Here is a 14,754-nt window from a genome sequence, read left to right as displayed (position 1 = left end):
GAGTGTGTGAATAGCTGATGCCTGAGCTGGTGGTAGTTGGATTTTTGAAAGTTCTGCACCATTGTTCCAGAGGATGTTGCCATCCTGTCTGGGTACCTCTCTGACCCAAGGACATTGCTTTTTTGCTGGAGCTGTCCCTATTTACCACTCTTCCTAAGTCAACTCATTCCTTCACCACTTTATTCTTTACATTCTGAGAACCTCTGTCTCTGTGCTGTGATGTGGGAAGGTTGCTAGACAAAAACCCCTTGTATTAAAATCACCCAAATTTTGCTGGCAAGACAGCTACTGTAAGTTGTTTTAACCCTCTGCTCATTCAGACCTCATTGTGTCCTAGAGAGATCTCCCCCAGAGCTGCCCCTGCCTTTCCCAGGCATGAGAAGAACTCTTTGCAAGTATATCTTGTATTTTTAGCACCCATTTGTTTTCTGAATCATCTGTGCAATTCAAATAATGCTCTGGCTCTCCTTGCTAACAACATCACAGTGATTTGCCTTTCTCACTTGCCTAGAGAAAGCTGCAGTGCCACAGAACCCGTACTGTGACCTACAGAGCTCCTCTGGGAAGATGCTGAAAGTCTTTGATGCTGTCTGATGGCTGGAATTCAGTGTTAGAGGGGATCATGGCTTTTCCCAGCAACTTCTGAAATATCCTAGCAGAAGGAAAGGGGGTGGAGTTAAAGCAAACTGTGTGTTTGTTTGGGCTAAGCGGGGAGATGCTTTCCAGCACAGTGTTATTTGAGGAGTGAGTGAGGAACAGAGGTTGATGACCGATGCTCACGCCATTGGCACTGAGGGATGAGACAGCTTCCAGCTGCCTGGACCTCTATTTGCTCAGTCAACTGCTGTACGGCCTGCCAATAGGAACGGAGGGCAGATTGTTAGGTGTCTCCCTACATCCTGAAGAGATACAAGAAAAACAAGCTAGCAGCTGAATTGTGTATGAGGAAGTTAAGGAAAACTCTCCATTTTCATCCCACCTCTACTGTTGTCTCACTTTGTGGCTGTGCAGAAATCACTTTCCCACCTTCGTGCTTTAGGTTTCCTGTGTGTGCAGTGGGGATGTTAACCCTCTTCTTTTTTCAGAGTATGTTACTAGCAAGTATTCATTATCTGCAAGCCCCTTGAACTCAGACCTTTGCATTAGTCCTTAGCCTACAGCAGAACGTTGTCCTGGGCTGATGAGATACATGCTGATAGGGACACCAGAGTATAAGCAGCTCTCATTAACTAAGGGCTGGTTTGTGTCTTGTCTCTCTTCCAGTCCTGAATCAGCAGAAATAAGCATGGTGGCCCAGTCATCTGCATGTGGCAGGAGTGATTCTGTGGCCACTGAAAGGTTAAGTTTATTTTTAGTGGCTTGCTTGCCCTCATTATTTTTCAGTTTGTGTCATGGAGGAAGTAGAGCGTGACTGTATCACTCCTGATTTTCAGTGCCCTGATGAGTTCTCACATATTGGCTAGTACAGGCAGCGCTGGGAGCATATGCTGAGGTGTCTCACATACCTCCCTGCCAGCAGGGCTTTGCAAAGCAGCGGTTGCTGCCCCTGGGGCCCCAGTGCTGCATGGCAAGAAAAAGGCAAATGAACTCTCCCCTCCAGGTATCATGTGCAATGTATTTATTAACCATCTTTAAACAAGGTCTGCAGGGTTCTGCCTCCACTGTGGCTGTAAGTGGAAAGGATGAAGCAGAGGACTAGTGCAGTGATCCTCAGCTCTTTTGGTTGCTCCCTGTCTGTTGGAGATAGACTTGTACCCACTACCCAAAAGGTTACTTTCTGCAAGAGCAGGGGTAGAACAGGCTGTGTGACCCCTCCCACAACTCCTTGCTTCAGGAGGTGCAAATTATTGAACAGCTTCAAGGAACAAAACAGTTCAGGAAATGGCCATAGCTGAGCAGATGCTCTATATTATCTGCTAGGGGCATAAATATTCTTTCTAGTGTCTGGAACAGAGATTATGTTCAAAGGAGCAGAAACTATTCAGAAGAAATGTGCCCTTCCCCTTGCAGCAACCTTCCTCCTGACAGCTTGCAGGGAGTCCAGCTGCTGCTATGTGTCTAAGCTTCAGATCTGGGAGGAACTGTGAAATGCCAAGGTTTGAGGGTGGATTTGTTCTTCTGCAAGGGAAAAATAAGAAAAAACAGGATGGGAGAGGAACACAAATTGCTATTTGATTTCTGTCTCCCCTGAGAGTATTTCAGTTCTAGCTTCCAGACGGAAAAAAAACCCCAACCAAAACCAAGAAAATCCCACTATAGCAAAGAAGGGAGAATTTGAAGCAATCCTCTGTAGCTCTGCTTCTTTCCCCATCACCTTGATTTGGCAACATCATTGTCCCTTATCCCCCAGAACAGGAGCTTTCCCTGTGGCCAAGAGAGGCCGGATCCTGTACACGTGTCCACAAGGAAGAGCAGGTCTTGAGTGACATCAAGGTCACTTTACTCCCCTCTCAGCATTTGGCCAGTCACTAGGCACTATGGTAATAAGCATGGTAAATACTACGTGACTGAAATATTTGAGAATCTCTCTTTCCTGCACTTTGAAATGACAGTGTTTGCACTGAGATCACATGTAATATCGAGGTGGTTTAGTTTTGCCTGAGTCATTCTGCATTTTGATTTTAAACAAGCCCTCTTGCCCACTAGCCTAGCAAATGGGGGGCTGTTGGTTTTGTTGTTTGCTTGCTTGCTTAGAATGGAGAGGAATGGTCTTTATGAGTGGGAGGAAGGACTATACCACTTCTTTTCTTCAGTGAGCTATCAAATCCATTTCATCCCAGCTAGAACAGAAAAGAATAGTCCTTGTCTGCTTAGGGCAGAGCAAACTGAGTGGAAAATAGGAGCTGCTATATTTAACCACTGTGCATTATGTTGTTATAGCAACTGCATCCATAAAACTTATATCAATGATGCCATATAAAAAGCTACATCAAAGAATCATTAGCTGAGCCTATTCTCGTCAATTCCATTTGGAAAAACACCTCTCAGTCCTGCAGGATGTTTCTTAACACTCGCCAACTCAGTGGTAGGTTGTAAATGAGACTGTGCAGAGGTGATATTTGGGAGCTTAGTGCTTTATCACTCTTGAGTTGATTATGATGCAGCTTGAGTGCCACCAATGCCTTGTTGCACTTACACGTCACAGCCTGACTATTGAATGCCCCATTTATGTATGCCATGGGACATAGCATTGTGCAGAAGGGTTGCACTAAGACTCCTCGAAAGAGGAGGATTGATTAAATGCCAGTTTCAAATAAGTATATCAAAACAATTAACAGTGCATTGTCCAGCCAAATCCCACAGACTCGGTGGGTGCAGTTCTCAAAAGCCACCAACTGCATTACATCCCTACAAAGCACAGTTCTGCTGGTATTGAATTTCCAAGGCCAGGTTTTTAAGGGCATGTTGAGCAGGAAGCAAGCTGTTTCTTGGGTGATTAACTTGATGATAATGAATGGTATCCCATCTACCATTTTTATTTGATGCTTTTTTACAGTGTGGGGCTAGAATGGGACTCTGATCTCTCACTCCTTTTAAGCAGCTGTAGCCCTTGCATTTCAAATGAGTGGCATCTCATTTATGTTTTTAAAGCAGGGCGCTGTTTTGTATTTCCCTTGCCTTTTCCCAGAAAATCCTTTTTTCAAAACTGGTTATAATTTGCTCTGTCTTGGAAAAGGATTTCCTGTGTCACTGATGTGTTTGGGATTGTTTAGCCCCTGCTGGAGTTCTGTGTTCCCTGCAAAATAAAGAAGGGTGTTGAAGAAATAACAGGTTCCAGTATCTTGTGTTTCAGCCTGGCCTTTCACAGTCCAGCTCACTTCTGGTGTTTTGTTTTACTGATCTTAAATGTCCCAGGGGGAACTTATGAGTGGTGGCTGTGATTGCACCCAGACTGCCCCCATAAGGCAGAATTGTTCTCCTCTGTTTACCCTTTGAGACTCTGTCCCTTCCCCTCAGAGGACTCTGCCCCATGCCTGGCATATATCCCATAGCTGGGTATGTTGTCCTAGATTTTATCTCATTCAGGAGGAGCCCCTGCTCCCTCCTTCCTTAAATTGACTAAGTTTATTCATCCCAGTGCCCTTCCATGATACTGTTGAGAGCTGTTAGGATAAAGTTGAGCTCAGGGCACCAGCATCGCAGGGATCCCCCCCCAAAGAAGTTTTTTTCCAAAGAAACAGCCTCAAGGAATGTCCTTCCCAGCATCACTAGGCTGCTAGCAGCATGAGTGAAGCAGTGACACTGCACATTCTTCTCCCAGACAGTGCAGGGACCAAAGCACAGAGCCACAGAGCAGCTCTGCCAGCTGGAAGATCTCTGAATCACCACCTTTTTTTGACTGGCAGAACCATCTTTTGCCACTGCAGTATGTGTGAGTATGGAGTGCCTGAATAGTGTTTTACAAACTGCATGTTGCTATATGGTGTAATTCAGGGTGCATGGAAATGGAGCCAGAAAGTCCAGTTAGGGAGGGAAGAGGCGTTCCAGATAGCAAACATTCAACATCTGGCAAGTATATCCTTCTAATGTTTCTGTGATTCCTAGGAGACTGGCTGTTCTTCCTCCTTCACATCTGTTTCATCAGTTTAATTGGGCAGATTAGTGGTTGGGATCCTAAATGGAGCCCCAACGCATCTTTAAGATATCCATTCTTTGCCATGCTCTTGAAAACTGTATTTCCCCAGTGCCCTACAGCAGCCAGCGCAGTCAGTTCAGTGAAGGGTTTTGCCTTTGGCATGGGAGACTATTGGGAGAGTGAAGTCATTGATATCAATGAACTCTCATTAAACAGAACATCACCAAAACTGTAATCCACCCACCAAGGCATCAGTCCTGCTTCTGCCCCAGAGGAGTTCTGTGTTCCCCAAGACCGAGGTTTCAGCTCCATCTTGACTTGTTTCTTCTTGCCATCACGGGGAGGTATCAGGAGTCAGTGCCTCTTAGGAGCTAGCCCACTCACTTTGCTGGCATATTTCCTAGAGGATGACTGAATAAAGACAGGGAATTTGGGAGCTAGCTCAGTCCTGCAGTTTGCAGGATGGGGGTTGCTGGACTGTTTCAGTTTTTCTGCTGAGCAGATGTAGCTCATAGCTACAGACAGCAATAGCTTTCAAAGCAGCTGGTCCTTGAGGGAGGAGCCGGTGCTGAGTCCTTGCAGTGCAGAAATGGTGGGTGCCTTCATATGTCTCACAGCCTTTTGAATCTTCATTGCAGAGGGTCTCACTTGCCTTCACATGTGGATCTGAACCTACCACAGGCATAATAAAGAGGGTGCAGTGAGAGGTGCCCTGTAATCAGCTGGCCCCTGGCACTGGGTGGGTGGGTGGGAACAAGCCACCTTAGATCACTTTATGTTTAAAAATAAAAAGAATTTATAAAAAGTCTCTCTGGAAAAAAAAACACATGGAAAGAGCTCCTGAAAAAGAGCCTGTTTGTGTTTGACTTTTTGAGATTTGATGCCAAACTCTTTCATTTCACCCAAACCACAGCAAGTCCAATCTATAAAACAACATTCCCAAAATGGCAACAACAGAGAGCTGCAACCTCTCCCCTACTTGGAAGTGTCCCACGGAGACAGCTCCAGCAGGGTGGAGATGGGAGCGAGAAAAATTATTTGGGAGAGGATTGGCTAGTTTTATGAACATGTGCAGGAGGTAGAGTTTTGTGTTTGTTTCTCTCTCTCTCTGCAACCACACTTCATTGCCATCTCTTGCCTGAGAAATACAAATGAGCAAGGCTGCAATTCCTCTGTAGCATTACAGCTGGGTGGAGCCCATTCCCATAGCTCTGCACTGAGCCTTGCTGAGTACTGAAGCATTTGGCTCAGGCCAAAAAGGATGAGGAGAGAATCAGTTTGTGCTTGTTCTTCCAGATCAGTGTCAGGTCTGCCTGGCAGCAGCCTTGAGGACCTTTCAGTAAGCAAATACAGTTTGTGTCTCCCTGAACCTTTATACAAGCACAAACCCCTTGATTTGCTGCTGGATCAAACTTTCCTTCCCTGCTGAAGATGCTCTCTGCTCCTGCTGAAACGTTTCCATATGAACTGGATCTCTCCTTGCTTCTGTTTCTAGTGGCCAGGAATGGTTATTATTAGTTCACCCTTGGAGCAGCTCTTCACATCCTTTAATTTGCTGTCAGTTAGTGCTTTGAAGGTCCCTCTATGGCAGAGCAGCACACCCAGAACAGACACTAGGACTTCGGACAGTTAACCAGATTTCACAACCACTCACTCCTTTATCTCTCCAAGCTTGTTTTAAGAAGTTCCCACCCTGCTAGCTTTACCAAGTGCTGAATCACTTCTTTGGGTGGCCAAATTCTAGTTGTGGGGGAAGAAACCTCTGGCAGAAGAGCAGAGCAGACATTAACAAAGATACATAGACCTTCCTCCCCCTCCACCGCCCCCGAAAAGCTGCTGGTAATGTTTACAAGGCAACATTTAACAATCTTTGTCAGAACAGAAGGACTTGAGTAGTGGGGTAGAAAGTGGCCAAGTTAGTATTACAAGGCCATTGTTTAGTAGAAAATGGTATTGCTTGCCGATCTTTGGCTCTGGAGGAGATCAGTGGCAGGACAGTCTATTTAAGGCATATGTCTTCTGATTGCTGTTTGAGTTCTGCCATGACCTGCATTTCTGGCTTGACTTTTCCTTTGAATTGCTTTGGGTATTCATTACTCCGTGCTTCCTATTTTGTCTACGCCTGTGTAGCTAATCCTTTTCCTTGAACTTAACCAATAGCCAGAGATAATCCTAGTTTGAAAGTGACTGGAGAAACATAACAGTTTACATATAATGTATGTTTTAACCTGGTTGATTTACACATGAACTGTCACATTGTCCTTCGTTAAATACACCACTATAAGATGATAACAATCTCTTTAAATATTACACAGGGTTAAATAACTTTTCTTTTTTTATTTCCTTTCTCCTTTTGGCAAATGTTCCATTGTTTGGATTTTTTTTTTCTTACGGAAGAGCAAGCCTGGGTGTGGGACAGCTCTGAGTGCCATCTGCTGGAGACCTGCTTCCTCCCATCCCTGCGATGGGCCAAATCTGGAGGCGATGCAAATGGTGATGTGAGCATAAGCACTCTGAAGCCATGAACCACAAGCTAGAGCAGGAAAAACAAGAGAATTAAAAAGGAATTGAAGCTAATACCCTCTGATGCCTTCACCGTATCAGGATTGTTTGCTTACATTTCTTGATGGAAATACCATCACTGTCCACGTCTCCTGCGCTGCTCCCTTCATTCTGTTTCCAAGGGATGGATTTCTGCTACAGAGACCTCCCAGGGCAAAGTCATGAAGGGATCAAAGTCTTAATGAGCAAAAAGTCAGAGCAGCTTCTCAGATGTCCCAGTGCCAGCATAGGTTAGAAAGAAAGAAGCTGGTCCCCAAACAGGAGCTGCTGCTGAGGCATTGTCCCTGGTCAGCAGACACAAGGCTTTAAAGAGCCAGTGCTCTCAGAGGTGAACAGCCTTTGGCAGCCTCTTGCAGTTTCCCTTAGTGCAACATGAGAAGTTTGAGAGCAAGTTGGATTTATGGAGCTTATTCGCGCTTGTGTCCCAGCAGCCAGGATGAGGAAAGTCATGGCAGAATTGTGTGGAGGATGAGGCTTACCACTGCCTGACGTGCATCCAGTGTCGGCTCCTGAACTTTCTTATAAGATTAGCTATTGTAAATGTGTGTGTGTGTATTAAGAGAAAAGGGTTGATTTAGCATGCAGAGTTTATACCTGTAAAATCAGGATTTGAATAACTTCATTGAGCGTTTACCCCCATGTACCTCTTCATTCACAGGTACCTGCATTCAGAGCGGAAGCTCCCTGAAGGTATGTCACATTACGCATCCATGACCCCGTAGGCATTAGGCAATCTTACATGAATGTTCTGTCCAGGGTTTCATCTGCCTAACTCACCTCTATTTGCAATGCAGATGAAACCAGCAGCTGAACTCTTCTTTGCCCTTTTATCTCCCTGCAGTTTTTTACCAGCTCAGGCTTCTCTACAGTCACTTTTCTGTCCTTTGGGGTTGTCCTGTCTCGGTGGTGTCATTCAGTGTCTGGCCTATGCCTCTTGCTGTCTTGCGTGAATTTGAGTGCTATTTCCAGGTCTCTCAGCTCAGTCCCAGAGTTTTTGGTCACATCTTACTTATAAGCCTTTTTTTTTTTTTTTTTTTTTTTTTTGTGACAAGGGCCTCAGAAACCATTACCAGCTTAGCCAAAAATGGTTGCGTGTACCAGGCTAAGCTTCCATCAAAATGTGGTCAGTACAGGAAAGGTATTTGAAATCTGCACTGGCACGACAAATTGTTGGAGTGGTTTCTTTCACCTGTAAATGAGCATGTATCTCTGAGAAACTCTCTGTACAAGTAGGGGAAAGAAAGAAGCAAAGTACAGAAGCAGGTTGCTCCTGACCCCCTTTTCTAGCTCCTGTCCCAGAGTAGGTCTGCAGCCCTTATCTCTAGCAAACAGTGCCTGACTCAGGGACAAATTTGTGGAACTAGTTTAAGCACAAAGCTGTCAGCTGTTTGGACAGAGCATAGGAAGGTGGCTCAACCAGGCCCACCCAGTCAACCTCCTGCTCCGTCAGCAGTCATCTGGACTGTGCTTCTTTAATGCTAATTCCCGAATCATTGTAGGATTTGAATGTGTCACAGCAAATCAGTTTTAATTCCCTACTAGCAGCAAGTTGTAGACCAAGATCTGATGGAGAGAGCATGAGTCAAGATGGCAGAATGCCCTTTAACTGAGTTCTGACTCTAGTCTCTTCAGTTCCCCCATCTATGAAAGAGGAGTATTAATGCCAGCTTCCTTTCTAGGACCTTTTCTTTGTTCAGCTTTGGGATGCAGCAAAGAGCTCTGTGTGTGCTGTGTGCAGTACAGAGAAAGAACAAGGAACTGCAGTGGTAGATGTCACTGCTACATGCCAGGCCTTATCTAGACTGAACCCCCTTCATGTGCTCTGCATGCAGGTTTGTTAGATACACTACACTCCTGAATATGGGTTGTGCCTCAAATCGGTTCAGGTTTAAAACAGACCCATGTAGAGACAACATTTCCATTTCTCTAGCAGCATCAAGAGACTCCTGAAGCTATGCGAAAGCCTTGCTGCTCTGATTACATCACATCTGACATGACCTACAAACACCAAAGGAACGGGGAGCTCCCATGCTGCTGCTTACGCTAATCCTTTCCAAATATAGTTCCAGTCTCATTGAAATTCCCAGTATTTATAATTTGATCTGGCAGGCGTGCAGGGCTGTGCATCAGAGGGGCTTAATGAAACAAGAGTGATGCTGGGATTGAGGCTGTCTGGATAGAGCTGAAAGGCATGTTTAGGCCATGGAAATGTGCCACTCTCCTGTTGGTAAGAGGGAACTATTTGTGGGTGAACCTGTATAAGCCCATGTGATCAGGGAATACGCACAAAATCGCTCTGCAAACGCAAAAGCCAGCTAAGCCTTGCACTGCCTCAGTGATATGCAAATGAGCACCCTAAATATCCTGCTTTGCTTTCTAATGCCTTTAGCCAGCATAAATACAACAGGCTTTTTATAATCTGTAATCAAGTTCTCCAGCCCAGGCACAAGCACATAGGCTAGCTTCAAGAAGCCGAGACAGCTGCTGGATATGCATCCACCCCTACTAATGGCCCCATCCAGCTATAACCAGCGCTCTTCCAAAAGAATTGGTGCGCTAACGTCTGTCAGGAGCAGTGCGAGCCTTTAGCACGCATAGATCTGCTAATAATCTTCTCATTCTAGGCATACTCGCTGCATAAGTGATTTGGAAGTAGAAAGCCAAGCCGAACAGGCTGCAGGCTTCATGCACTTCTATTCTAGGCCTAATCCACTAGCTATATTGATCTTGCCCTTTCTGCCAACCTAGAGGGGTTGTATTACACTGTTAATCCCATCCTGCCCAGGTCACAGTCACAACAGGCTCTGAAAAGCTTCACCTGCTGGTGTCACAGGAGTAGACTCATCAATGGCAGCACTTCTCTTACCCTGCTTGGCAGGGAGCAGCCTGTTTCTCCGAACCCTCTTCCATCTCTCCCTGGACTGTACATTCCTTCCCTGTTTCATTTCGTCTCACGTTCCCCTGTGGAGCAGCCTTTGCTGTCAGCATGTGGAGATCCTTGTCATATCACTAACACAGACTCTTACAGTGCCCTTCATTTTGTGAGGCTTGAATGCCATTGCTTTGCCTGATCTGACCGATGGGGGCCCAGGAGGTCAGACCGATCAATACTGAAATCACTTGCAGTTGTTTTGAGCCCTTATTGCTGAGCTTTGGGGAACAAAAGGGTGTAATTGCTGCATGAATTAATATTTCTTAGGGAAAAAATTATGACGAAAGGGAGAGCACATTTTGTTAACAGAGCAGCCCAGGCTTTAGAGATCGGTGGTGGCTAACCCTACACCAGGCATCTCTTCCCATCATTGCAAGTAGGAATTCATGTGGTATTGCCAGGGTCCATTAACAACCACCCCAGAAAGGAAAGACCCATTGCCCCATGTTTGCTCTAGCCCTGTCCTCCTCAGTAAGCACTGAAAAGCAAACAGGTGGCCAGTGGGAATGCTGACTACAAGAGCAAGGGGATCCGTATCTATTCCTTTCCTCTGCTGTGCCACAGTGCAGCACCGTACTAATCCTTTTCTCCAAAACTACCCACCAACAGATGGGGCCTGCTGAGCAGCCCAGAGGATCTCTGCAAAGAAGGGGGTGAAGAGCGGTTCCCCTACTCATGGCACATCACAAGTTTGCTTCCAAGTTTGCTACTTGGAAAGAAGAAATGTCTTTAGTGCAAGTAAAAGAACTGTCAGGGAACTTCCATATGCAACTGCAACACTTGTGACTGCAGAGCATCCTTTGCAACAGCAAGCTGAAACCTCACGGCAGCTAAGCAGCAACTGCTCTGTCACTTGTCAAGGTGGACCATGAGTGGGAGGGGGACTCGGGCTTGCAGTCAGGAAGTGGCACAGGCCATGCTGGTCACACAGCTGCCTACATTCCCGCACGTCCAAGGGACTTGCTGCAGGGAGCTTGGACTTGATTCAGTCCTTCCAGATCGCATTGCACAGCTGCTGCTCTGCAGGGACAGGCACGATGACCTTGCAAGGGTTGAATGGCTGAGGCTGCAGTAGGACGGGAGTAGGGACATGGTACAGCACTGACATAGTTAAGACAAGACAGGAGGGCCTTCAAGGCAGAGGGGTGCCAAAAGGGATCCTAACCTGGACAGCCTGGGCGAGGCACTGCCGGCAGGGAAGCGGGCTGTGGGTCGCGGCTGCCTCCGCAGCTGGCGGACACCGCCATCTCCCGGCAGCTCCTGGCAGGCCGGGACGGCTGCACATGTCCGTGAGCTTCGGGAGGGCTTTTCCTCCGGTTCCTGGCACAGCACAGACTTATGTCAGCGTTTGTCTGGATGGAAGTGCCGGTGATTTCCCTTGAGGCCTCTAACCCTGCCCATTGCTGCCCACAGCAGGAGAATATAATTCCTTTGAATGGTCTGTCCACCTCGCTGGGGAGTCATGTCCCAGGATCAGTGCAGAAAGAGAACTGGGAGGGGATCATGGTCCTGGAGCCCTCTGTAATACTGAAATAAAGAGTTACCAGTTTTGAGAGTGGAAGAGGCTACAGAAAAGTTGGAACAAACTGTACATCCTTCTTTTGAAGGAGAGAGAAGAAAGAAAGGAATTGAAAGATCCTGGAGATGTGCTGGAGGGAGCCCGTCAGGGCTGCCATGTCCTGCCATTGCAGGCTTTGGCTGGAATAAAAGCAAGACCTTTCTTTGCAGTGAAATGAGTTAGTGTCACTGGGAAGAGGCAAGGGACACAAATCACTGTGAGGGGATTTGTGGAGGATCATCCCATGCATGCTGTTTGTTCCTGGGTTCAGTGTGTCACAGACCCCTGGCTGGGGAAGGAACAGTGCTGATGGGGTATCTTTGGGTACCGGTGCTCTACCTTGGAGACTTTTGGGGGCCTCTCCCTTGTGTCTCCAGGAAATCAATTCACCATAAAAGCAGCAAGTTTTGCTTTCCTATCTCATACTTGATAGAGGCTAGACTGAAGGATCTACCAAATGTCCAAAGTAGGGAAGTTAGCAGCAGGTTGACTGTTCAGATCCTTGTGGAATGAGATTCCTTAGCAGATCTGCACAGCAGGCTCCTAGCAGAAGCACCATCAGCTCTCTCACAGAAACCCACCTCATATAGTTACTCTTTTCAGAAAAGATGTTTGCTTCTGCCCCTGTCCTGGAGAGTCTTTCCCTTAGGACACAAGTCCTGCCCACATTTTAGAGCCAAGAGGTATTTGAGCACCACCAGTTCACTTTGTGCTCCACTACCTAACAGCTTAAGCAGTATTAGGCATATGAGCACAGGCTTCACACACTAAAATGGTCCATTAGGCAGCCTTTGTAGCAATTCAGCATTGTTCTTTGTCTCCTTTGTATAATTTCACTGTTTAAGGGCACACTGAAGAAAATCTCATTGCAGAGCTAATTGTGTATCTGACCACCTGTGTAAACTGTGACTTTGGTCTCTTCCATCAAACTTTAATACAATGTCTGAAGTGTGGAGCATAATCACAGCAGCTTCCAACCCCTAAGAAATCCCAAAGCAGCTCCCTTGAGAGCTACAGGCTCTTAATGGGACCAGCAGTAGCTCTGAGCTCATCAGTGAAGACAATTTAGCCATGGTAAAAAAAATAGCAATTAACTTTTGAGTTCAAGGGGCTCTTTAAAACAGAAAAAAAATTCCACACCAGTAGAATCTTTATACATGTTACCTTCATCTGCTTCATCATAAACATCTGAGCGATGAATTCTGCAACTCTGTTAAAGTGTAACTGCCTGTCTGAGTTAACATTTGATACAGCCATTCCTGAATCTTGTAAATCTTTTTTCTGTAGCTAAGAATTGGAGCAGAAAGAGGAAATTTCATTTTTGTAGCTGAACCAGAGACTGCTGTTTTAAATTTCCCTTATATGATACACTGCCAGCATTCAGAGAGCCATCCTGTGCTTTTTCCTTTGAAAAACTAACTACATAGGAATAATTTAAATTATAAGAAAAAAAAAACCCAAACCCCCTGGTATTCAGAGCTAGCTTTGCTTTCCACAGACCACATACAGAACAAGAACCAGTACAAATGGTCATAGACATCCACTGGCCACAAAGCGATCGTGGTGGAAGCATAAGTAGAAGTTGCTCCCCTTTGGAACAAAAAGGATCCCCATGGCCAGCAATACAGGGGAGCCTGCAAAGACCTGCTGAGCCTGGAGAGATGGGCACTTTACAAATATTTATCCTCTTTCTCTATCTAGGGTGCCGTGTGCTTGTGCTTGAATCAGTAAATCTCTTCCGGAAGTACATCTCCATGCTGGATGTGCCTATTTCCTGCCTCCTGCCCAGAGATGCGCTCTTCATACTCACAGAGGAGGAGACTGAACAAGCCAGGGTAAGATGCATGGTACCTGCTTAACCTGTTTGAATAGCTCATCATCATTGTGAACACTTTAGTCAGAAGTGTCATATTGACAGTGAACTTCATAAATAATTATATACATGGATTATAAATGTCACTAATGAACAATCTTCAGTGATTTGTAAAACATGAATGGACAAGACAGGTTGCTTCATGTGCTGTGTGGATAGCAGGACAGGGCTGAGCAGATTTGTAGCTCAGAGATCTTCAGTAGTCACAGTGCACTGTGTTTTACACTGTGTCTGGGATGTAGGATGTATTTCAAAGGAGACTGGATCCAACATAATATTCTGAACATGTGAGTGGCCTGTCAAAGAATGGCATGACTGCATGCCAGGAACAGTGTCATTGGATCATAGCTCTAACTAAAGATGGACACAGCTTGTGAACTTGTGGTCCAAAGCTCTTTACTAGTTCCCTTTTCTACTGTGTATTTTTTTAACTATTTTACTGCATGAGATCTCACACCTTTAGTCCACAGTTCCCTATATCAGAATCCAATTAGCTCCCCTTCCATAGGATGTAAATATTTGCCCAGCAAACAGTCCTGTTAATCCACAAATTACATACACAGAACTTTCCTGCTTTTGAGGCTGCTAAAAGATAGAGTTACATATGGAAACTGCTCTGATAAAGGTGGCATTATTCTCTTGTGTTTTGTGTTTCTGAAATCTGGCCTTTCTAAGCTGGTGCACTATAAATAGATTAAGTTTCAGCTGGCAATGTATGATCGGAAGCAGCATGCAAAGTGTTCTCAGATGCACACCTATCAGGTTTCTGCTTCCCCAGCATGTGAACACCCAGGCATGAGATCACACAGGGAGGAGGAGTTATTATGTGACAAAGAAACTGTCACAGCACCAGTCGGCAGCTGATAATGTCCTCTCTAGCAGGACCCCTCTGAACATTAGGCAGCTGTTGTGGTTTAGCCCCAGTCGGCAATTAAGTACCACACAGCCGCTCCCTCACCCTCCCGACTGGTGGGATGGGGGAGAGAATTGGAAGAGCAAAAGTAAGAAAATTTGTGGGTTGAGATAAGAACAGTTTAATAATTGGAACAAAAATAATAATAATAATAAATTGTAATGAGAAGGAAAACAACAAGAAAGCAAGAGAGGAACAAAACCCAAGGAAAAAAAAAAAACCACAACAGTGATACGACCACTCACCACCCGCCAACCAATGCCCAGCCCGTCCCCGAGCAGTGACCGCTACCCCCCGGCCAACTCCCCCCAGTTTCTATACTGCGCATGATGTCATATGG

The 14,754-nt window shown here is 45.7% G+C and overlaps 1 protein-coding gene across 3 annotated transcripts in view; it reads left to right on the top strand.

Annotated features, from left to right (window-relative positions):
* Positions 1-14,754, top strand: part of PIGL (phosphatidylinositol glycan anchor biosynthesis class L) — a 76,532-nt gene that overhangs the window by 49,103 nt on the left and 12,675 nt on the right. For all 3 annotated transcript variants that reach the window (XM_075518331.1, XM_075518332.1, XM_075518330.1), the window contains 2 exons: positions 7,797-7,828; positions 13,330-13,463. In XM_075518331.1, the coding sequence (XP_075374446.1) occupies positions 7,797-7,828; positions 13,330-13,463 (166 nt within the window). The remainder of the gene's footprint in view (positions 1-7,796; positions 7,829-13,329; positions 13,464-14,754) is intronic.

Source organism: Mycteria americana, chromosome 15 (assembly GCF_035582795.1).
Source record: "Mycteria americana isolate JAX WOST 10 ecotype Jacksonville Zoo and Gardens chromosome 15, USCA_MyAme_1.0, whole genome shotgun sequence".
Classification (NCBI taxonomy): Eukaryota; Metazoa; Chordata; class Aves; order Ciconiiformes; family Ciconiidae; genus Mycteria; species Mycteria americana.
The sequence above is the reverse complement of the archived record's forward strand: the minus strand, read 5'-3'. Positions and strand labels throughout refer to the sequence as shown.